At 35.9% G+C, this 25,282-nt stretch overlaps 1 protein-coding gene across 2 annotated transcripts in view; it reads left to right on the top strand.

The window, feature by feature from the left end:
• ZBTB46 (zinc finger and BTB domain containing 46) overlaps positions 1–25,282 on the top strand; it is a 135,130-nt gene that overhangs the window by 53,167 nt on the left and 56,681 nt on the right. For both annotated transcript variants that reach the window (XM_036751197.1, XM_036751196.1), the window contains exon 2: positions 2,484–3,451. In XM_036751197.1, coding sequence (XP_036607092.1) covers positions 2,515–3,451 — 937 coding nt within the window. In that variant the 5' untranslated portion in view covers positions 2,484–2,514. The remainder of the gene's footprint in view (positions 1–2,483; positions 3,452–25,282) is intronic.

The raw sequence follows: 25,282 nt of genomic DNA on the forward strand, positions 1-25,282 counted from the left end.
GTACATTTTAAATTTTAAATTAAGAATAATCTAAGTCATATTTAACAATGAAAATCTAAATTTGAATTAATTCAGAAAGGCCTATGGGTTCTTCAAGCCTCTGAGAAATTTTAAAAATACAGAATGGGACATTTAGCAGGTAACTGAGTCTGGTTGACATCTATTCAGTTTGACATGGCATCCTATTACTGATGTCCTTGCACTGAGACTTTCATTTGTTTTAAAAAAGATACTGAGTTCAAAATGTGAAAACTAGGGAATTGAGATGCTAAAAAGATGCCAAAAAATTGAGATGCAACCAGTATAATAATAAAGGTAAGAAATGAAAGGATCAAAGAGTCTAGTTAGAAAAATCCAGGGAAGACCAATATAAGGTAAAGAAAGAATTGTGTTTTCCACAACAGTAAATGTAGTAAAGTATTACCTCATGTTGCTTTTGTTGGTGAAATATCCAATTAAGTCCAGAGCATTTTTAAAATTATTCTTTAGATATGTATTTTTTAAAAAGGTAAACTTTAAAAAGGTAACTCATTTTCCCTCAGAACAATTGTCTCCATTCTCTTTCTACCTTCCTGTTTCAGAGAAGGAAGTATCTCAATTGCTTAGTAAGGCTAATTTATTAAGGACCTACTATATGCTAGGCATTTTTTTCTGGTAGCTCATGTTCTAATGATTTATCTTAAGTTTTTCTGTCCCCTCTATATCCTTCATATCATAGCCTTCTGTTTAGTCTATGGTTCAGTCAGACTAGAATATTATATTCTGCAGAACATATTCTACAGTATTCCAACTCTTTCTTTACTTTTGTGTTTGTTTTTTGCCTATTGAATTCCTACTTAGTTTTTGGAGCCCATTCATGTGATACCTCCTCTGTAATCAGCATGAAGAGGTGGTATAATGGAGTGCTGGATTTGGAGTCAGGATCTGGGTTCAACCTCTGATTTTGCTACTTACTACCTGTTGACTTAGCAAGTCATTTAGCCTCTATGAATCTCATTTTCCCCATATTTAATATAAAAGAGTTGAACTAGATGTCCTCTAATGTCCCTTTCAACTTTAAATCTGTTTTCCTAAGCAAGCTCTCCCATTAAGCCTTGATTTATTTCCTCAGTCATTAATACGTGGATATCCCTTGAAACTCACATAATGCTCCCTTAGACACTTAAGTATTATTTTTTAAGTATAGTTATTTTGGTATATCTTATCTCTTTCTACTAGATAGTAAATTCCGTGAGGGTTGGGATTATGTTTAACTTTATGTATCCTCTTGGTATCAAGCATGATGCTCTAAACACAGCAGAAGTTTAAAAAATACTTGTAAATTTTAAAAATTGAATTGCATTTATATTTTTTAAACTTTATAACCAATTATAAGGACAACCAGGTGGCACAGTGGGTAGAGTGCCAAGCCTGGAGTCAGGAGGACTCATCATTTTAAGTTCAGATCTAGTCTCAGACACTTTACTAGCTGTGTGACCTGGGCAAGTAGTCACTTACCCTGTTTGCCTCAGTTTTCCAATCTATAAAAAGAACTGGAGAAGGAAATGGTGGAAGAACCCAAATGGAGTCAGGAAGAGTTGAGTGTGACTGAAAAATGACTGAATACCAACCGTCAAGCATAATGATTGAGATTATATATATATATGATACATGAGAGTTTCAATTTAGCAAGAAAGCTACTTACTTTTAGCTTTAGTTTCCTTTTACTTTGGGGGAGGTGGAGCTTTTGATTCTGGGAGTTAAATGTTTTTGTACATAGGATTCCATTCATAACTATGTGTTTGCTGTTGTAGTTTTAAGTCTTGTACTTCAAGTCTTCCTCTTCATCTCTGCTGCCTAGCTTTCCTGGCATTTTTCAAGACTCAGTTCAAATCCTGCCCCCTGCAGAAGGAGTTCTTTCCTGGTCTCTCTTGCTGCTAATGCCTTCCCTCTGAAATTATCTTCCATTTATGCTGTATGTATGTATTATGTGTACTGAGTTATTTATGTGTTTTCTCTTTCAACAGAGGGCTCTTTTAGGGCAGAATCAGTGTTTTTGCCTTTCTTTTTATCCCCAGTGTTTAGCACACTGCTTTGCACATAATATGCACTTGATAACTGCTTGTTGACCAACTGACTGACTTAGAGAAATCACTCTCCCTTTCATTTATTTGCCTCATCATAAAATTAAGGAGTTAGTCTAGCTGAGCTCTTAAGTTTTCTTCTGACTCTAAATTCTACAACCCTATGATCTAATTTAAGGTTACGTACCTCTGTGACCCTGCTTTTCCCAATAATGTGGCTTGATAAAAATAATACCCAGCATATGTGTCACATTAAGCATTTGCAGTCTGTTCTAGGCAATAATTTTTGTTTGTGGTGACAGGTTAATCCAGTGAAAGTTTTAACTTTTCTGCGATTGACTTTTATGTTCCATCAGTGCTACTGCAAAATTTGTGCTTATAGAATACCTAGTAGTCATGGTTTCATTTTTACTTTTACAGGGCTTATAGAAGAAAAAACACAGATTTCCAAATGAATAACAGAAAGGAAGATATGGAGATTGCCTCCCATTACCGTCATCTTCTTCGTGAACTCAATGAGCAGAGACAGCATGGAATCCTCTGTGATGTTTGCATTATAGTAGAGGGGAAGATCTTTAAAGCTCACAAAAATGTTTTGCTTGGTAGCAGCCGCTACTTCAAAACGCTATACTGCCAGGTACAGAAGACTTCTGATCAGGCTACAGTTACTCATTTAGACATTGTCACTGCACAGGGCTTTAAAGCCATCATTGACTTCATGTACTCTGCTCACCTTGCTTTAACCAGCAGGAATGTTATTGAAGTGATGTCAGCTGCTAGTTATCTTCAGATGACTGATATTGTGCAAGCCTGTCATAATTTTATAAAAGCAGCTCTTGATATAAGTATAAAGTCTGATGCATCTGATGAACTTGCAGACTATGAAATTGGGGCTCCTTCCAGCAGTAGTACTGATGCATTGATTTCAGCAGTAGTAGCTGGTAGGAGTATTTCTCCATGGTTAGCTCGGCGAACAAGTCCAGCAAATTCCTCTGGAGATTCAGCCATTGCCAGTTGTCATGAAGGAGGAAGCAGCTATGGGAAAGAGGATCAGGAACCAAAAACAGATAGCCATGATGACATTTCATCACAGTCTTTGTGGACTAGTGACATGGGATATGGGTCTTTACGTATTAAAGAAGAACAAATTTCACCATCACATTATGGTGGAAATGAATTGCATACTGTCAAGGATAGTTCAGTACAGAACACTTTCTCAGAACAAGGCATTGGGGATGGTTGGCAGCCCACAGGCCGTAGGAAGAATCGAAAAAACAAAGAAACTGTACGTCATATTACCCAGCAGGTAGAGGATGACAGCCGGGCAAGTTCTCCAGTGCCATCTTTTTTATCTGCTTCAGGATGGCCATATAACAATCGTGACCCAAGTAAGCTTTTCACTTCTACATTTATTTAACTACAATAATAAAGAAAAATGCTTGGTATTTTATGTTAGATTACTTCTTTCCTTACTGGAGTAAAGCAATATTTGATAAGTGGAATAAGTCAAGATATTGGTGTACTTAGGAGCATTAAAAACAAATTATGAAAAATTTCCTTTCCTAAGATGTCAATGATGATGCGATGTCCTTTGGTGAGCATTGTCATATAGTATAATTCACAATTATCCATTTAGTGGATCATATAGCATATTTTAAAATCTCAAAATCTCTTCCTATCCCCCAAAACATTTGGTGGATACCTCTCCCAATGGTAAGTGACTATGCCCAGAGATTGTAAAGTTATATTTTTAATATTAATTTAATATAAACATAAACATAAAGGCATTTCTGCCAAAGAAAATAATTTAGTGTATTTTAGATTCAAATGTAAATAACTTTGGTGTATTTCAAGTCTTTCGTATCATCAAATTGATGAATTTTCCCCATTAGTATATTTAATTGAGAATTGACTCTCCTGGACACAGTCAGTCTGCTGTTATGTAACTCTTGTCTGCACCAAAGGATGATACAAGCCCATGAATCTGGACATGTTACAACAGTTCTATGTATAACTAAGGAAAATTAGGAAGACAATTTAGATGCACTTGCATAGATTCTCAATTTGAATTAGTTCTATTTAGTTTAGTAGGAGGCTTTCATTGTTTGTCCTGTAAGCACCTTTCATTAGTCCTAAGCTCATTAACTTAATTTTAAAAAGTGACACATTACTAATGAGAAAAAGGAAAGAAGTATGGGCAGAAATCAGTTGCTTACCTTGTTCTTTTTATGGCTGCCAACATTTCGTATTCTTCATTCTGCATATAATATACCTATTGCTTTTTTTGGTGTAAAGTCAGTGTTCAGTAAAAATGTCACTTTAATTGGTAATGTTTTCTCCTTAGAATTAAATTGTCAAATATTCCGAGTTTAGGTGAATAACATGAATGAGACATTGGTGTTACTCTTTTTCACTGGATGAGTGTGTGGTATTTTCTAAGTAATTCAAATTCTAGTAGACTGACTTTCGACTTTATATCTTTAGTGTTTGATTCAAAATTTACCTTAAGCAATTTATTTATTAGATGACCAGGGCAGGAAATTCATTATGACATATCATTTATAACCTTATTTTTTCTTGGATTTTTGAGTGGAATAACCAAAGATATATAAACAAGTGAGAATTTTTCATACAAAAACCTTTTTCCTTTAGTTCTCAATCAGCGTATTTGTTTCAAACGAGGAATTAAATTTGCTTTGAAATTTTCTCTCAAAATTGGAAGAATTAAGATATTAAGATATCAAGATGATGTGAAATCATATCTTTTTCTGTATTGACTGTCAAAAAAGAGATAGTTATTTGAAGCATTAAAAGAATAAGTGATTTTTAATTGACATGTAGTTTTCTGTATAACCTTTTATCAACCTTCAATTCATACTGAGAAGTAACAGTAAAACAATAGAAGTCCTTGGAAAAAGCTTTTCTGTTGTGGAGTACTAAAATGGCCATGGATGCTCCTAGAGGTGACTGAGCAGTTATTAAGGTGGTGGTGGTATCTTTTGTGCTATATGTAGAACTAGAGCACACTGTGATATTATTCCATCATGTCATTCAGTGTTGAGTTAAGATACCTAAATCAGAGCAATTTCATCTAAGGATATTTATAATGTATTAGATGATCATATTAGTACTAAATAGAACATGTTTGAAGCAAATGGGTTTTCATATTTTTACCTTGGTTGTTTAGCAGTGGAAGGTTTTTTTAGAATCAAACAAGTGATTTTGACTTCATGTACTTCATGTAGTCTTAAATCCCTTGAGTTGCCAAGGAAACCATAAAATGCTTCTGCTTGGATTATTTTGAGTTGCTAAGAGAAAAGGTCTAAAGTTGGTTATTTAATCTTGTGAGTATTTTTGCCCTCTTTATTGGACAGTTAGTCACGTAATTAACATTATGACTATATATCTAGTCATAGGATTTGAGAGTATTAAATGTTGCGCCTGACAGAAATCAGTTTACCTTCATTGAAGGTTTATGTAACATTGCTAAAGATTTTTTTTTCTCTTGTGCAGTTTGCTGAAAGGAGAAAAAAGATGTCTCCTTTCTAAAGGAATGTATTCATAATGTCTTACTAATAATTCAAGCTGACTCAAATAGTTCTGATTCAGGAATCCTTTCTAACTAAGGAAACTACTCCCACTCATAACACTTTGCTTCTCATTGCCTAAAGCTTTCAGTGACTCCATTACCTATTAACTTTTAAGAGTAAGACTGTTATATTAGTGTGTTAATGATTCTCAAAACAAAGCAAAGCACATTTTAATTATTAGATTCCAAGAAACTACTCTCATTGAAACTTATTTCTAAGTTTCATCAGGTAAATAGTTCATGGCAAAGAACAGTTTAATATGTCAATTAGTTGTGCACACATAGTTATATCTTAAATAACAGTGCAGGTAAACCGTACTTAGCGCAACCTATACATTCCAGAAAGTTTCATTGTAAATCTGATATTTGTAAACTGAATTTTTTAAAAGTACATGAGGGAAACGTAGATTTTTGTATTGAATACTTTTTTAAAAGTATCTATTTTATAAGCTACAACCTTTCAATGCCAGATTTTCTTAAAGTGAGTTGTAATTGTGATATAATTTTTAAATGTTTAAAAATACTCTTTGACCCAGCAATACCACTCCTGGGGCTGTATCCCAAAGAGATCATGCAAGTGGGAAAGGGACCTGTATGTACAAAAATATTTGTAGCAGCTCTTTTTGTGGTGGCAAAGAATTGGAAATCAAGGGGATGCCCATCAATTGGGGAATGGCTGAACAAGTAAGTTGTGGTATATGAATGTAATGGAGTACTGTTGTGCTATAAGAAATGGGGAAGATACGGACTTCATAATAACCTGGAAAGACCTACATGATATGATGCTGAGTGAGAGAAGCAGAACCAGCAGAACATTGCACACAGCCACAGACATATTGATTCTGTGATGACTAACTTTGGTAGACTTGGCTGTCCTCAGCAATACAAGGCTCAAAGACAGGTCCAAAGGACTCATGATGGAGAGAGCTGGCTACATCCAGAGAAGGAACTATGGAGTTTGAATGCAGATTAAGGCAAACTATTTGCTCTCTTTTTTTTCCTCGTCTTGTTTGGTTTTGTTTCTTCTCTCTCATGATTCATTCCATTGTTCATAATTCTTCTTTGAAACTTGACTATTGTGTAAATAAGTTTAATGTGGAGGTTTATGTAGAATCTGTATTGGACTGCATGACGTTTGGGAAGGGGGAGGGGAGGGAAGGGAAGAAAATTTGAAACTCAAGAACATGTAGAACTAAGTGTTGTAAACTAAAAATAAAAAATCTAATAAAAAAAGAAAAATAATGTTTAGAAATATACTTTCTATATCTGTAAGGCCACAAAATTTGTATGCACAGTGTCAAAAGTTTAATGGAGCTTTGGGCTTTTGGTAGAATCAGGAAACTTTAAAGGACCTCACTAAGTAGTTTGTGTCTTAAAGTATTTCAGTATGTTAAAGGGGTCCATGATTTCATTAGTGTTAATGTTCCTTCCATGATACAAGCCCATGAATCTGGACATGTTACAACAGACATAGATCTGAAGTCTTATGTACCTCAGTAGTCTATCTTCATGAACTAATGTGGCTAAAAACAATCATCACCTAGTGACATTGTAGTGCTGAACTCCTCTAAAAAGAGGCTGGTCCTTTGACGAGACAGTCTGTCGTTAACCTATACTCAGAACTTTTCTAGCTTTGTAGAACCTACCAGAGCTTTTGCCCTGGTGCCCTGGGTTACCTCTACTCCATGGTGAGGCATTGCCTCCTGCCTTCAGTCAGCATTACACATCTCCCATCCTAATAAGTGATTACTTATCACTTTTCTCATCACCATTTTAGGGTTTTTCCCCCTTGATTTTTGGCCTCTTGAACGTTAAACCTAAATTTTCTGTGGCATATGAATGTAGCTGGATTATTTATGTTCATGATTGATTGAATAGTTGAAGGCAAAGGAGAAAGGCAGAGAGACACAGACAGAGAGACAGCCACAGACATAGACAGACAGAGAGAGCCCACCACACCGGCAACATTGCTTGCTTTTGGTTGACCTTCCTTTTTTCTGCCATAAAGTTATTTCAGAGCAAGAGAAGAGAACTGTCCAATTTTGTGGAAGGAAGAAGGGAGGCTGTACTGAGGGATAAGGAATGCCCTTAACTTCCTTCTACTTATTCTCTACCATTTGCCCTAGGAAGCCATTTTAGTACTTAACTCAAAGTTGCTCTTTTATATCATATGGGATATGTGTGTGTGTGTATGCACACACATATACATATACATACATATATATACACATGTATATAAATATATGTGTATAAAAATTTACATAGAACCAGCATGGTGTAATGTGAAAAGCAGTGAAATTGTTTTTTAGTAGACCTGGGTTCAAGTTCCAGTTCTGCTACTTACTAGCCCTATGACCCTAACTAAACAAAGCTTCTTGATTTATATATTGGAGATACTTCTACCTGTTCCCCAAAATAGTTGTGAGGATCAAATGAGATAATACGTGTGAATTGCCTTATAAACCACAAAATGTTTTCTTTTTAAAATCTATTTTGTCATTTTATTATCTTTTTATTAAAGTAAGTTTAGAATTTCATAATTTCATAAATAGATTTGAAAAATAAAGGCTTTGTCCATCTAACATTGTGTTCAGTAGTCCTTAAGGTAGACTCCTTGTGTCTCAGAAGCTTTCTGATAAGGGAACATTCCAAATTAATTCTGTTTTAGCTTTGACTTCCTGATGAGTCAGGTTATTCGTATATTTGAAAGAATGTCATAATTATTTATAGCTGATGACCCAAAGTGGGCTTTCAGCTGGGTTACATTAAATCTTGTTCTCTAGATTCTTTGATTCTAAGCCACTTATTCCATTGATTAGTTCTCTATTTTAAGAAGCACGATGTCACAGATGTTTCAGAAACTTCAAGTGCTGCAATGGGGAATTTCTCCTGTTCTGCCGTATCATGAGAAATGCTCTTCAAAGGTCATCTTTTCGAGACCCTACCTGAGCTACTCGGGGCAGCTAGGTGGAGAAATGGATAGTTTCGGGCCCGGAGTCAGGAAGACTTGAATTCAAATGTGGCTTCAGATACTTACATGTTATGTGACCCTGGGCAAGTCACTTAACCATATTTGCCTCAGTTTCCTCATCTTTAAAATGAACTGGAGAAGGAAATGGAAAACCATTCTTGTATCTTTGCCAAGAAAACCACAAGTGTGATAAAGAGGAGTTGGATGTGACTGAACAACAACTAGAGCTTACTATTTCAAAAATTTAGTTAAAGATGCATGAGAATACATTTCTGAGTACTTGAGAAGGAAGTTGGTCAGAATACTCCACCTGGTGATTTTGCTTCCTTCAGCCCCCCTGATCAAATCACAGCAAATAACAAAGACAAAGATGTGTTGATATGTTAAATGGAATGAAAAGATGAGTCTTCTTCCTTTACAAGTTTTCCTTAATGGAATTGGAGGACAGTTTGCCGTTGGCTGGCAGAAGATTGGCTATGCCCCTGTTGGCCTTTAAAATGCTAGCTTCTCAGCTCTGGCGGCAGTCAAGGCAGGAGAATTTTGTGGAGTGTGACTTCTTGACAGTCTAAAACAGGGGTGGGGAACCTGTGGCCTCAAGACCACATGTGGCCCTCGAGGTCCTCAAGTGCAGTCTTTTGACTGAATCCAGATTTCACAGAACAAATCCCCTTAATAAAAAAGGATTTGTTCTGTAAAACTTGGATTTGGTCAAAAGATCATACCCAAGGACCTAGAAGGCCACATGTAACATCGAGGCCACAGGTTCCTCACCCCTGGTTTAAAGGAAAGGCACCTATGGTGAAAGAAACCACCTCCTGAGAAGGAATTGTTCTTCCCTTCTTGTGGGAAGAGAGAGGGAATTTCTCTTTTCCCTTCTAGTTGTCCATAGTGTCTCACCCTATAGGAAACTTCATTCCCGTCAGAGAGCAGGCCCAAGGAATCAAGTGGAAAGAGTCAATGTAGGCAGTTCTGAAGACAGTGCCTCCTGGCAGTAGAGAAGAGAACCAACTATGGAGTCAAGAGAGAATTATCCCTGACGCTTTGGAGTTGAGCTTTGAAGAGGAACTGGCCCAGGAAGTCCATCTGAACAACCTGCCTAGCAGAGATGCTGTGCCCAGAAAGGAGTGTGAAGACTACAAGAAGAGAAATGATGCCAGGGGCCCTGTAGTGCTAAGGGTGAATTGCCTTGGACGCATGTGTTCCTTCACTACCTGTGTTCTCTATCAATGTCCCTACTCTTCCCACAAAAATGATGTGGGAGCAGTGAGCTGAGGTTTATGGGTCAGGTCAACAAGCGTTTATTAAATAACTTACTACATAACAGGCACTGTGCTAAGAGCTGGGAATACAAATATAGTCAGAAATAAAGATAGCACTGCCCTTAAGGTGCTTACTTTCTGAGGGGGGAAGACTGCACATGAAAGGAAACTGAAAAGGAGGGTGGGGAACTGGCCCTGGGTGGTGTGAGTTTCCAGGGTGAAGAGGTTTCAGTGGCATGGTCTGAGAAAGTAAAGAGTCCGGGGCAGGAATGCAGCCCAAAGGGAATTTTTTTTTGTGGTGACTGCCTTTATTATGCTATGAAAGAGGAGAGGCTTTGCTTTGAGCTAATTGTCTTTAATGGCTATTAAAGGTGAATGTGCAGGAAGGGGCCCTTGAGCTCTAATTTTCAGAATATATGTCCAGAGAGAACCTTCAAACCCAAGGTAGCAGTCATGCCTTCAAGGGACCTAACCTGTGAGTTTGAGTTGGGGGGTCCGTACCTAGATGGGATATTACATGTACAATACTTGTATGATACTGTAAAAATTTCTTCAGTAACACATAATTACTCTTTTTTTTAAGCCAGAAATTAATGTTTTAAATGAAACTAGACAAACTTTCTTTACACACTTTGATTTCCTTAATGCTGGTATCATCCTGAAGGTTTATCCATTTCCCTCATATTATTTAATCAGCATACATTTAGAACAGAATTTTAATAGCTCTCTTAGGGGGAAAAACGTTTATGCTCAAAAACTCAACATAACACTAATGTTGATGTTTCTATTTTACTATGTCTGTGAATGGATGAGTGAGTAAACGTGCTTAAATAAATCATGTATCAGCTGTAGCATGTATCAGAAAGACAATATTTAATTAGCCTCACTTTATTTAGACTGAATTTCTGAGGTGCTTTATCTTAATATACCAGGATTCTTTAGAGATAACAATTTCTTCTAATAGTTTGGGAATTGTTGCTTTTCCCCTCTCTGAATTATTTTCCTTTCTAAATATCTGCAGGAGTCTTTCTTAGGCCACATATTGAAGTATTGGTTGTTTTTCAGCATATTATTGTTTCTCCATTTTATTGTATACTTCACTTAATTAATCTATGGCATTGAAAAATGAGCTATTGTTTTTAGTTATCTCGTTGATCTGTTTAAAAAATTCTTTTTATAATGCCTCTTCATCATATCTCTGATTTAATTGTATTACTATGTAATCTTTTTGGCGTTTTTCCTTTTATGAACGTTTCCTTATTTTTTCCCCTCATCCTACAATTTACTCCAATTAATTTTTCTCATGTAACCTGAATTTCTTCAAAATTTTTAAAAATTTGACAGGTGATTAATTTATTAAATTATTGCCTGTCATCATGCTCCCCTGCTGAATTTTGAATAAGGTTTATTTATTGGATTTCTTTTAAAAAAAAAAGCAGCCTCACATTTTTCTATCAAGGTACAAAAAAGAGGCAGGACATTTCAGGACAATTTTTCTATACTCCCTAGAAAAACTGTTATACTGATCATATAGCACTCAGATTTCAAAAGGACTTATATAGTATTTAACAGGACCATATAATGAGACTGAGTGATATGACACTCTAAATAGAAACGAGAGCCGCTGAATTGTATCTAAAGATCCCTCTGGGCTGTATATTGACTTAGAAAACCACACATGTTTATATATTTATTTTTTTTATTAATACATCAACACATTAAAATCAGATCAGAACTACATTTTAATCTGGATCAGGCGCACTTGGAATGTTATGGTCCACATGCCTCCTGTAGGCTGAGTGCTTGACACCTCTGTAGCAGAGGACATAACATTTTAATATAAACAGCTCTTACGCTGAGGCCTATAAGATCCTGATATTAAGTTCTTCATGTGTTGTACTAGGCTGGCTATTCACTCATGTTTCATTTTACCACTCTGCCTTTTTTTTGCCAGTTGCCTTGCCATGCTGCACAAAATACCTCCACTCCATCTATAAAGGTATTTTATAGACATACATTTCAATGAACATGATTATATTTTACTTTTTATAAATTACAACTTAATAAATATCCCTTGAGAAAATTCATCTTTTCCTAGGGTTGGTGCTTCTGCTGATCAGTTTTACATGTGAGCAAACTTTTAGGTGTATAGTACTAAGAATATATATTGATATTATTTACAAAAATTAGTGCAGACTGAGTCTCAGAAGCTACCCATGGCAGTAAATTAAGCATTTTAGCCTTAGGGTTTTTTTTTTAATTTATTTTTTATTTTTAGTTTACAACACTCAGCTCCACAAGTTTTTGAGTTCCAAATTTTCTCTCCCTTCCTCACCTCCTCCCTCCCCCCAAGATGGCATGTAATCTGATGTAGGTTCTGCATATACTTCGCATTAAACTTATTTACATAATAGTCCAGTTGTAAAGAAGAATTATAACCAATGGAATGAAACATGAGAAAGAAGAAATGAAACCAAAAAGGAAGGAAAAAAAGAGAGCAAATAGTTTGCCTCAATCTTTCCCTGGATAGGCATAGATTTTTCTATCATGAGTCTTTTGGAGCTGTCTTTGAATCTTGCATTAATGAGAAGAGCCAAGTCTATCAAAGTTAGTCCTTACAGATACCGTGTGTCTGTGATCATGTATAATGTTCTCCTGCTTCTGCTCCCCTCTCTCAGCATCAGTTCATATAAGTCTTTCCAGGTTATAACGAAGTCTGTCTGCCCCTCATTTTTTACAGCACAGTAGTATTCCATTGCATTCATATATCACAATTTGTTTAGTCATTCTCCAATTGATGGGCATCCCCTTGATTTCCAATTCTTTGCCACCACAGAAAGAGCTGCTATAAATACTTTTGTATGTACTGGTCCATTTCCCACTTGTGTGATCTCTTTGGGATACAACCCTGGAAGTGGTATTGCTGGGTTAAAGGGTATGCACATTTTTATAGCCTTTTGGGCATAGTTCCAAATTGCTCTCCAGAATGGCTGGATCAGTTCACAGCTCTACCAACAATGTATCAATGTTCCAATTTTCCCACATCTTCTCCAGCATTTATCATTTTCCTGTTTTGTCATGTTAGCCAATCTGACAGGAGAGATGTGGTACCTAAGAGTTGTTTTGATTTGCATTTCTCTAATCAATAGAGATTGAGAGCATTTTTTCATATGGCTATAGATATCTTTAATTTCTTCCTCTGAAAACTGCCTGTTCATATCCTTTGACCATTTCTCAATTGGGGAATGACTTGTATTCCTATAAATTTGTCTCAGTTCCTTGTATATTTTAGAAATGAGGCCTTTATCAGAGACACTAATTATAAAGATTTTCTCCCAATTTTCTGCTTCCCTCCTAATCTTTGTTGCATTGGCTTTGTTTGTACAAAAACTTTTCAATTTGGCATAATCAAAATTATCCGTTTTGCATTTTGTAAAGCTCTCTATCTCTTGTTTGGTCATGAATTCTTACCTTTCCCATAAATCTGACAGGTGAACTATTTCTTGTTCTCCCAAATTAGCATTAGGTTTTTTCAGATACATTTCTTAGGAATTCTTTCCTGTTATCCCCCTGGAGAGTAAAGAGACTCTTTAAGTAAACTTCTATCTAGTGATCTCTTAAGAAGGTACTAAATCTGATTTCTTCTGTCCTTGAATCAAATGGTATATACATCTAAGTAAGGCAGATAGTATCCTGGATTTGGAGTCAGGAGGTCACATCCCAGCCCTAAAACATTTTTAGCTTCATGTACTTTAAGTCTCTTAATGTTTCTGAGCCTCAAGTTCCCATCCATTAATTGGGTGTGATTATTCTTGTACCAGATAGGAGTGCTATTTCTTTGTAAAGTTCTTTGTAAATTGTAAAGTGCCATATAAATATGAGCTTTTAACTTTCCTGCCCCAGATGAGATCCTGTTTGGTACTTCCTGTTTGCTAAAGAGTTTTTTTTTTTTTACCTCTTACATTTACATGTATTTGTTTACATTTACATTTACCTTTATTTCTCTAGATGACAAATCTTTAATTGTTCTTCTTTTATCATTTATTTCTTCTTCCCATCACCTAGATAATCACTTTTCCCCTGTAATTTTACATTATTCATTTAGCAGCTAGCATTTATTGTTATTTATTTATGTTCCTACTGTGTTGGCCTAGCCTTGTGCACCAGCCATTCACTAGCATTTGTTGTTAAGTACCAGACACTGTTCTGAGTACTGGAGATACACAGAAAGGCAAAAATCAAATAGTCCCCACTCTCAAGGAGCTCACAGTCTAATGACGGAGATGGCATTCTAACAACTAAGTATAAACAAGATACAGAAAGGAGGGAAGGCATTAAGGTTAAGGATGACAGGGAAAGACTTCTGAAAAAGGTGGGACATTAGCTGAGACTTAAATGAAACCAGAGAGGCCAGGAGGCAGAGGGGAGGAGGGAGAGGCTTCCAGGCATTGGAGACAGTGATGGGAAACTCTTAAGATTAGAAGAGTAGCATCTGGTTTAAGGGATGACAGAGGAACCAGTGTTGATGGTTTGAAGAGTACCTGGAGGGGAGTAAAGTATAAGATGTCTGGAGAAGAAGGAAGGGTTGAGGTTATGAGGGCTTTGAAAGCCAAACAGAGGATTTTATATTTGACCCTGGAGGTAATAGGGAATTAGTGAAATGTTTTGCATGAGGAGGTAATATGGTCATAACTGAATTTTAGATCAGAATGACAGTTGAGTGGATGGTAGAATGGAGTTGGAAGAGACTTGAGGCAGAGAGACAATCAGCAGACCATTGCAATAGTCCTAAGGTGACAGGGGCCTGCCCCAGTGTTGTAGCAGTGTCAGAGAAGGGGGGATATATGAGAGATTTTTACCTTCATAGGTAGAAATGACAAGACTTGTCATGTTGAGGTGGGGTGTAAGAACGTGAGAAGTCAAGGATAACACCTATGTTGTAAGCCTGAAGGAAGGATGATACCTTCAATAGTAATAGAGAAGGTTAGAAGAATGGAGCATTTTCAGGAAAAGATAATGAGTTCGGTTTTGGATTTATAGTGTTTGATGTCTATGGGACTTCTCTAGTTCAAGATGTCTAATAGACAGTTGAAGATGTGAGACTGGAGTTGAGAAGAATGTAAGAGTTCCACAAGTGGATCTGAGAGTCATCTGCATAGAGATGATAATTGGAACCATGGGAGCCAATGAGATCACCAAGTGAATAGTATAGAGGGAGAGAGCCCAGGACAGAACCTTGTAAAACACCTAGAGTTAGTAGGCATGATGTAGATAAAGCTCTACCAAAGGAGATAGGAGGTAGGTAGAAGAAAACCAGGAAAGAGCAATATTATGAAAATCTATAGAGAAGAGGATAATCATCAGTGTCAAAGGCTACTGAGTGGTCAAGAAGGATGAGGATCGATAAAAAGCCATTAGATTTGCCAATTAAAAGCTCATTGCTAACTTTGGAGAGATGAATTAGTTAAATGAATGAGGTCAGAAGTCAGAATGCAGAGAGGTAAAAAAGAGTGTGAGAGGAAAGAAAGTAAAGGCACCTGGTATTGATGACCTTCTCTACAAGTTTTTCCATAGTAGATAACAAATTATAGGATGGATAGATCAAATGAGGGTTTTTTGATGATGAGGGAGACATGGACATGTTAGTAGGTAGCAAGGAAGCAGCTAGTAGAAAAAGAGAGATCAAAGATAAGAAAGAGAATAGGGATGATAGAGAGGGCAATCTACTGGAGAAGATGGGATGGAATGGGATTGCTTGTGCATGTAGAGGGGTTTCTTTGGCAATAATGGCCCCCACATTATGTGAGAGAGGGATGAAGGTGGAAATTGTGGTAGAAAATATCCAGGAGATGTGAGTTGAGGATGACCTTTTGTTGTCTTCTCTTTTGGAATGCTGAGGTAATTAAGTACCTTTGATGAGTGTTACCTTTCAAATGTAATGGCCCGAAAAATGGGATTTTTCACTGTTCTTTGTTTGAGTGCTTCTCAGCACCGAGGTAATCAAGTATATAAGATCCAAGGTTGGCAGTTGAATTTTGGGGCACACTCATAGAAGCAGTGTTGAGACTCTGGGCAAGCCATAACTGGCCACACCCTCCCCCCCCCCCCCCGCCTGCCCCCAGCTTTGCTAACCCAGACCCATTGGTTTTTCTCTGGTAACTATGTATTGTGATTTGATCAGACAAGGGCTGTCTGTTGCTGTTTGTAATTTCTGTTTGTATTTGCCTTGAAGTCGGGGAGCTGATCTTTTCTCCCTGAACTGATATATGCATGTTTAATTAAACTGAGGTTGTTAACCCCTTAAAGTTACTTTCCTTAGTAAAGCAGATCAAAAGAACCAGTGCTAGCAGCTCTTGTTGCTGGTCTTGTTGGGTCTTACACCCCACAACAGCTGCTAGCCACATTGTTGCTACAGGGAAAAACAGGAAGCTCTCAGCAAATGGCCTCCATTTTTTTTCCAGTGAAATATAGGGCAAGATTCTCAGTCAAGAGACAGTGGGGAGGGGAAACTATGGAAGGCTTAAGGAAGGATGAAAAGGTTTGGGAAAGCCACTCAGAGAAGTGGGATAGTGAGTCAATTAGGGAAGTGTAAAAGGATGGCCTTGCTTATTCTGAGGGTCCAGTTGAAATTATATAACATAAATTTGTAATGGATACAGTCAGCATAGTTTAATGATTTTCTCCAGCTTTGTTCAGCAGCACTAGAGTAGGAGCAAATGCCACAGGTGGTGAGAGTAATCCAAGTCTGAGGCTTAGCAGGAGCAAGATTGACAATAGGGTAAGGTAGCAAGAGATTCAGGAGACAAGGACAGTGTAGAATTGAGCTGTTGACTAAGGGGTAAGGATGGAGAAGGAAGGAGGGTATAGCTAGGGAGTGCAATAATGATGACCTGGGAAAGAACTAAGGGGTCTAGGGATTGGAAATGATGGTGAGAATGAGGAAAAAAAGTCTGGGGTTGCAAGACAGTGGGAGAAATGGAATGATAACATCTACTCCAAAGGTGTGAGCTCTGTGCAGGCTTTGGGACCCAGTTACTGCTACCCAACAGGTACTGGTCCCCTCCCTAGAGAGCATTTGCCCAGTCACTAGTGATGACTTATACTTAAGTCAAAGGAAATCAAATAATCCTATGGTTAGTCAGTAGATGACATTGTGAATTTCTTTTTTCAAAAGTCATAAAAATACCTTTTTGTCAATTGTGTTTTGTTTCTAGAGAACTACTGAGCACCAACTAGGGATTGGACTATATGATCAGGTCTTTCAGTTTGTCTGCAAGTGCTATTCTGAAATTAATGTTTCCCAGTTTACTAATACATAATCATAGACTATAACTTTCTCAGTCACTGGTAAGAAATTCCAATCCTTATTGGAAAGATTCTATTTCCTATTGATTTTTGTTAGAATTCAGTTGGGCCTGGCCTTTAAATCACCATTCTTATAAGTAACTTCAATATGTATCTCTTCCTCCATCTTCCTTCTCTTATTCTCAAAAATCACTACTTTTGAACTGAATTTTCAGAAGAACCAAGGTTAAAGAAAATTTAAGTTAAAATTAATTCTAAAGTTTGTGGGCTCATAAATACAGAAGTCTGCTGCTAAAATACAAGAATCTTATTTTTTTATTTAAAGGAGAAAGAATTGATCTAAATTCTTTTTCTATTTTTGTACTCAATATTTCACTGCTAAGGGGGAATGTAAGAGATCCTTTTTCAGACTGTAATGAGATCTTTATAAAAAAATATCAAAGTTAATCACATGGCAGGCTCCCCCTTCTAAAAAGTAAGGAAAAATAAAACATATTTCTCTGAAAAATCTGTATCTTTTTTTTTGAACCTTGCATTTTTAGCTTAGATATGCTGGGCTAAAGGATGGAGGTTCATTTTGGGATCTTATCTGAAGTTCTCTTTTTCTTCTGTTCTGAAAGTCAACCACTTGACATCCTGTGGAATATGAATGCAGTTCTTTGCTTGGTGTACTACAGAAATGAATGAAGGGGCTGAATATTATCTTAAATGCAAAAAAAAAATGAAGTAACAAGAGCTATTAACCCCAGTTGGAATGCTGTACCTGTGATGCAGAAATACTTAGAGGTAAAACTAAACTTTGTAGATGAGAAATCTTATGTAGTAAGGATAGTAAATTAAAATGGAGAGAAAGTGGTTTATATTGAAAAGATCAGGGTATTTTTCTAAAGAAAAAATTATGACATCTATCTTTAAAACACATTTTAAAGATGTATATTTCTGGGAGTTCTCTAAATAATGGTGCTTATATAATATTACATTTTAAATTTAAGTAGGATAGACAAAAATCAACATTTAAAAATGTCATTAATTTTTTAGCAGTTGTGAAAATTATTTGGAATAATTTAATGGATAGCAAAGAAACTCAGCTTTAATTTGAATTAAGCAAAATGCTACTATAGAAATGATCAAAAATTGAAGAAGATACTAAATTGTTCCAAGGCCAAATATGTAGGTTATTAATGCTTATAAAATTACAGTTCTCTCTAAATTTATTTTATAAAAATGTTGAATTGAAGTTTCTTGTAAGTGTTGACACACAAATTGCTGTTTTGATGAAGACTGGTTTGTACTAGCTTTAAGGAGGTTCCAGATTTCTGTGGCCTAATACCATCTTCAGCATTCTTTCATTGGAGTTTAAATCAGCTTAGTCTGCGTTCTACATTCCACTGGCCAAGGAAAATGATCAAACCCCAAGTTCTTTTTTTTTTTTGGACATTTCTCCCTTAAGTATACCTGGCATTGATTTTTTGTTTTTCAGTATATAAGAAAATGTTAGGCCAAGCTGGTTGAGATAGTGGGACATATAGAAATATACTCAGACCTGTGTTATCTAGCAATTATTCTTTGAAGAGTTTAATGGGGAATTGTTTTCCTGCCTACTTAAAATTTTATTTTAAGTAAAATTAATGGAATGTAATCTTCTCAGGGAGAATATGTAAGTTTTAAATTTTCATGAATAAATTTGGGCTATTTCAAGTCTTTGGAAAATCAAATGATTGCTTTAAATCCAGGTCGGGTTTTTTTTTCCCCTGGGCTACACTCTGGTTGTAAATGATTCCACCCTAAACTGAGTTTTAACTCAAAGTTCTATGTCTTTTTCCCTTCTCCACCCTGTATTCCAATTTCCCCTGACTGTAAAAGCTGCCTTGCTCCTCCCTATGTTAACGGTTGTTTCTACTAAGCTGTTTTAACTCCCCAGATCACAGAGTACACTGCCCTTCATTGGAGTGCAAATTTATACCACTTTAATTTATCCTTTTCTTAAATAGAGACTATCCAATTCCATTATCTATTTATAGCTTACTTTAAAAAAAATCCAAATGTTGTACTATTCATCTTCATCTTTTAAAAATTGTTTTCTTATTTTAGGTATAAACCCTTCTGATTATTATTTAAAGACTTTAACGATGAACTGAATTTTTAAAACACTATAATAGTGAGAATAAAGCATTTTTTCCATATCCTTATCAGTTATTCCTACAGATGATTTGCCCAGACCTAAGAAGGACTAGTCTTGTAATTTATGTAGGGAGGAAATAACATTTGTTTGGATTCACTGGTCATCCATATAAAACTTACAATAGCAGTGCACAAAAGTAATCTTTTCTAAGATTATCCATTGGTGTTTCACGAACCATGTTAAATGGCCTTTGAAATTATAGCTTAATCTCCTGAAGTGTAGAATTAAAATTTTAATGTGAATTTCATAATATGAGGTACAAAATGTTTCTTGTTGAATATAATCTTAGCACGTGTCAATATTGACCAGACAATTAATTATAGCTGACTTATTTTTACCTTGTGTTGTTGTTAGTACTTCTTTAGGGGAAAATTGTTTTATTTTAAAAAGTCTATAATCAACATATAATAAAGAAAAATCAAATTAATTTTTCAATTCCAATCAGATTTCATAACGAAAGGGGAAAATATCCCAAAGGGAAGTATGTAATTTTAAGCTGGGTCTTTGTGAATTTAGTTTGGGGGGGGGAATGGTTGGCTAATTTAGAAAGAGATTATATAACCTGGATTTTTTTTTCTTATCTCAGGGACCAGTCATGCAACAATCTATCATTGTCCTTTGTGTTTAAAGATGACATTTCTGGTGATGTTGCTACCCAAGTGTGCATGAGCAGCAGTCTTTTCCACATTGAGACTGACCTCAGATTAGCAGCTGTGGCCACTACAGGTAGAATCCTGTTTTAACAAATACAATACTATTCTGTTGTCCCGTTATATATAACAATGCTATTTCGTGTCCGAGATTACAGCCCATATCAACTCTGCTAATGTAGTATAACAGATTAGGTTAAAAGAAAATTCTGTGTAACAAATCATTCACAAATCTTTATCCATTTAAAATTAAAATCAGTCTATTTGACCAAGACGTCCTTTTGATATTATATGTTGAGTTCTTGTCTTTGAATAGCTTGTTCACTGTTAAATATCAATAAATTTGACATTCTTTCAAAAAATTTTTATTGGCCTCCTCTTTTTTTTTTCCATAAAGGGGTCTCCCACTGGGAGCTGGAAGGCTGCTAGTAGACACAGACCAGTGGCTACTAAAATTCTTTATCTTAAGATGCTAATAAAGTATAATTTAGGAAGAAATATAGAGTCTGAGGCTCAAGGTAGAAGAAACTGGACATAGAGTAAGATAATCAATTGATTAGAAAGAGGCCCAATGAGGTTAAATAAAGGCAGGAGTAGATTCTAGTCATTTGGGGAACATGGATCTATTTCACAACATATAGAAGAGGAGAGTAATAAAAATAACACACATTTATATAACACTTAAGGTATACAAAGTACATTTGTGAGGTAGGTAGTGTATTATACTCATTTAACAGATGAGGAAACTAAGAGATACAGCCATAGAGATTTGAACTCAGGTCTCTGTAATTCAAATCCATTGTTCTTTCCATTTTGCCACATTTGCTTTCTAAGAAAGATCTCCTGCCAAGAAAATAAATAAAATATTATTGAGCCCCTCTCCCCCTCAAAAAAACCCAGCTTACCGGAAAGCAGATTTTTGTGTATTCCTTTAACAAAATATGAGCTTGTAGGATCAGAGTAGAGGGGCATTATTAAATGATCATTGTTTTGCTCCCTTCATTTGCCTCAGACATCTGAAACCTACTGATGATGGGCAAATATTTATTAAAAGTAGAGAATAACAAAGAGGTAGGAGGAAGTCTGTAGGTATCAGGCATGATTCTTCTCTTCAAGGTGCTCATAATTTAGCTAGGACACACACCTGAAACAGAGAACAGTACCTATCTGTTGTTTGTCCTTTGTGCTTGAAGAGGACCAAAATGGTTGGAGTCAAAGTGTAGTGCATTTGACTGTGACTGATCAGACCAATATGAGCTCAGAAGGCTTTACCACTGGTCAGGCACAAATAGTCTTAACATTTGTGATAGAGATGCTTCTAGATTTGTGCATTTCACACAGAGTGTAGTGAAGTACTAGACTGAACAATACAGATTATAGAACTCTAGAACAAGAAAAGATTCCTGGTGATTGGAATAGTCAAAATAGGCCTTTAGAACAAAAATTAGGAAATTGAATGTGATTTGTCTGAGACTTTAATGGGAAAAATTACCATCTTAACATTTTGTAGGACATAGGATTTTTACTTATCTTTTATTGATATATTTTGTTTTTACACCACCTTTATTTTCTAATATCTCTTTCCTCCCTTTTCCCTCCCAGAAAGGCATCTCTTAATAAAAAAAAGAGGAAAAATAAAAACTTATCAAAACTAAGCAATACATCAAAAAACACTGACATTGAATGCTCACAGTTCTTCCACCCATGCAAAGACAAGAAGGTAGTGCCTTCTCTTATACCTTTCTTGGGTCCAAACTTAATCATTATAATTTTACAACATTTAGTTTCAGTGTTTTCATCATAGTTACTTTCATTTACATTGTTATAGTTATGTTTTTCCCTAGTTCTGGTAACTTGGCTTTGCATCAGATCATATAAGTCTTCCAGTGTTAGTCTTTATCCATCATATTCATCATTTCTTAAAATACAATAATACTCCTTTACATTCATGTACCACAGAGGGTTTAACCATTCCCCAATCAATTGGCATCAACTTTGTGAAGTTCTTTGCTATTATAAAAAATGCTGCTAAAAGTATTTTGGTGTGTATGAATCTATATTTTTACTATTAGCTATATACTTTAGTACATTAAAAGATCAGTGATTTATTTGGCTTGATCACAAACTCATTCTACTTTCATAGACTGCCACTTAGTTACTGTGGCCCCAAACATGGTAATCACGGTAAGCCTTTCTAGACTTAGGTTAGTCCTCAGAAAATATTGGTCTTGTGTAGGGTCCATACTCAAAGCCTTTCCAGCTTGCCGTAGGACCTGCCATAGCCTGAATTCTGTAAACAAGAATCCAGGTCCATTTCCACACTAGGGTAGAGTATTAGAAAGTTTCTAGTGAAGGAATGGCTATAGAAAAAATTTAAAGTAATAACATAAGTATAGAGACAGCTAGGTAGTACAGTGGAAAGAGCCCTGGACCTGAAGTCAGGAAGACCCAAGTCCAAGTCTGGCCTCAAGAAACTTAGTTGTATGACCCTAGGAAAGTCACAATCTCTACCTCACTTTCCTCAGCTGTAACTCCCAGGGTTGTTGTGAGTGTCAAATGACATAATTTAAAGTACCTAGCATATAGTGTCTGACATATGGTAGATACTATATAAGTGCTTATTCCTTTCCCTTCCATATAAAATATTAATAAATGAATATGTAGAATCAGGTTGTCCTGGAGGTGATTGTGAAAAAGTTTTATCTTTGCTTTCTTACTCACCTTATTATCAGATGGAGTTCTCTTCTGCTTTTTCCTGGTACCTTTTCCTTCTCCCACCTCTAATTGCTGGACTAATTTTCTCATAAGGAATAGTTTATAAAGACTGGGGATGTTCCCTCTTTCTAGAAACATTCACATTTTAGTGGCCATTTTTTGAAAGTATAAAAGTCTTCAAGACAAAAGGAATGAATCTTAATTGTTAGAATTTTTGGCCTTGGTAAGAGATGGTGGTAGATTTCAGCATAAAGTGGTCTCTCTGGCACACTTCAAAAAATGCCGTGTTGAAACTGATCTGTGGCTTTGTAAGCTGACCCTGCCTAGAATACTGGACTTTTTATCTATGTGACTTTTTTAGGACACGTGACATTTGATACTTGAACAGAATGATTAGGCATGTGTGAGTTACAGTTTAACCACATGGATGAATCACTGGAATACTAGTAGAATGAAATAAAGGAAACTTTAATCTATAAAGATGTTTTTAGTATTGTTTTCCTGCTTTTGCCATTTTATATTCTCTTATTTCTTAGGATCATACATGTATCTAGAGGGCAAGGAGCTAAAAGTCAACTGGTCTAGTGATTTTCATACTTTTTGGTTCTGGAATCTATAGTCTAAAAAATGATTGAGAAGCCCCCCCCCCGCCCCTGCAAAAAAAGCTGTTGCTTATGTGAGTTATGCCTATCAACATATGCCATGTTAGAAATCAAAATGTCTTAGTATTATCATGAAAATGGTTTTGACCCGGCTGACTCCTTGAAAGGGTCTCAGGGACCCCAGATAACACTTTGAGAACTGCGAATCTAATCCAACCTTCTCCATTAGATCGTGAACTCTTTGAAGGCAGGAACTGTTTTTGTCTTTCTTTTTTTCCCCAGCACTTAGTACATTGCCTTCTGGCACATAGTAGCTACTTAATAAATGTTTGTTGACCTTAAAAAACCTGAAGTGAGAGAGATAGTTTACCTTCTAGGTACACAGAGATAGTAGCAGAGGCAGAATTTGAACATAGGTCTTCTTATTTAAAAGACCAGTACCCTTTTCACTGTCTCATGTTGCTGGCCCTTGTATCTTAGTTGTTCATTTCCCCATTTCATGTGTATACACTTGAGTGTGAGTATGATAGGATAAGTTTAGATGTCAAGATGTTATTGAACCAGATGTTTAAAATGGCTGTTTGGAAATTGTGGTACCATCATCCCCTGCATTCTTCCCTCCTCACCCTTTCAGAGAGCTGTCCCTTATAACAAAGAATTAAGAGGGAAAAAAAACTCATAATATACATTATATTATATTATATATTATATATATTATAATATAATATACATTATATGTAATGTTCCAACTCATGTAATCCCCACCTCAGCAAAGGGATTGGAGTGGGGATGGGGATGAGGGGCCATGGAGGTTTGGGTATAGGAAAAAAGGAGGAAAGAAAGATGTCTCTTCTTATCTCTTCTTTGGTAGTAAGCTTGTTCTTTATGACTTTTTTTTCCACTTTTCCCGTTGTGGTTGTTCATTACATTTACGTTGTCATAATAATTGTGTATACTGTTTTCCTGGCTTTGTTTAATTCCATTTATTTCAGTTCATCTAAGTCTTTCTACCCATCTCTGTATTCATCATGTTTGTTATTTCTTTCAGCACAGTAATATTTCCCTATACCATAATTTGTTTTTCCATTCCCCAGTTAATGGGTATCAACTTTGTTTCTAGGTCTTTGTTACCATGAAAAGTGCTGCTATAAGTATTTTGGTGGAAGCGGAGAATATTTTTGTTTGTTTCTTAATGACCTCTTTGGAGCAAGTACCTGTAAGTGGAATCTCTGGATCAAAGGGAATGGGCATTGTAAACAATTCCAAATTGCTTTCCAGAATGGTTATACTAATTCTCAGCTCCACCAACAATGCATTAGTGTTGCCTTTCTTTCTGTGACTTCCATCATTGATTATTTTCACCTTCTGTCATCTTTTCCAATTTGTTGGGTATGAAATAAAATCTCAGAGTTGTTTATATTATCTCCTTAGTGATTTGGAGCATTTTTTTTGCATAGTTATTAATAGTTTGAAGTTCTTTTGAGAACTATTTGTTCATATCTTGTGATCACTTACCTACTGGGGAATGGCTTTTGGTTTTATATATTTCTATTTGTCATTTATATGTCTTGAATACTAAACCTTTCTTAGAGATATTTGATTCTAAAGATTTGTTCCCAGTTGATTGCTTTTAACTGTGTCTCTTAAAGTTTTTCTTTAAATGAATTGTTTTACTTATATGTTTCATAAAATGTATGTAGCATTAGTACTATACTAAAAAGGGGTATAATACTATTTCTGTAAAGTAACATTTGATCAAACATTTATCAAACACTTTTGCATATAAGGCCTCATGCTAGTTACTCTGGAGAATATGAAGAAATCAAAAGATGTGGTACCTGCCCTGTTTCAAGGGACCTATACAGTCTAGTTAAGGAGATAAGACACATGAAAAGCTAAATAATAATACTTAAAAAGATCCAGGAATTTCTCAATGTGGGAAGCCC

This window comes from Trichosurus vulpecula, chromosome 3 (genome assembly GCF_011100635.1).
Source record: "Trichosurus vulpecula isolate mTriVul1 chromosome 3, mTriVul1.pri, whole genome shotgun sequence".
Taxonomy (NCBI): Eukaryota; Metazoa; Chordata; class Mammalia; order Diprotodontia; family Phalangeridae; genus Trichosurus; species Trichosurus vulpecula.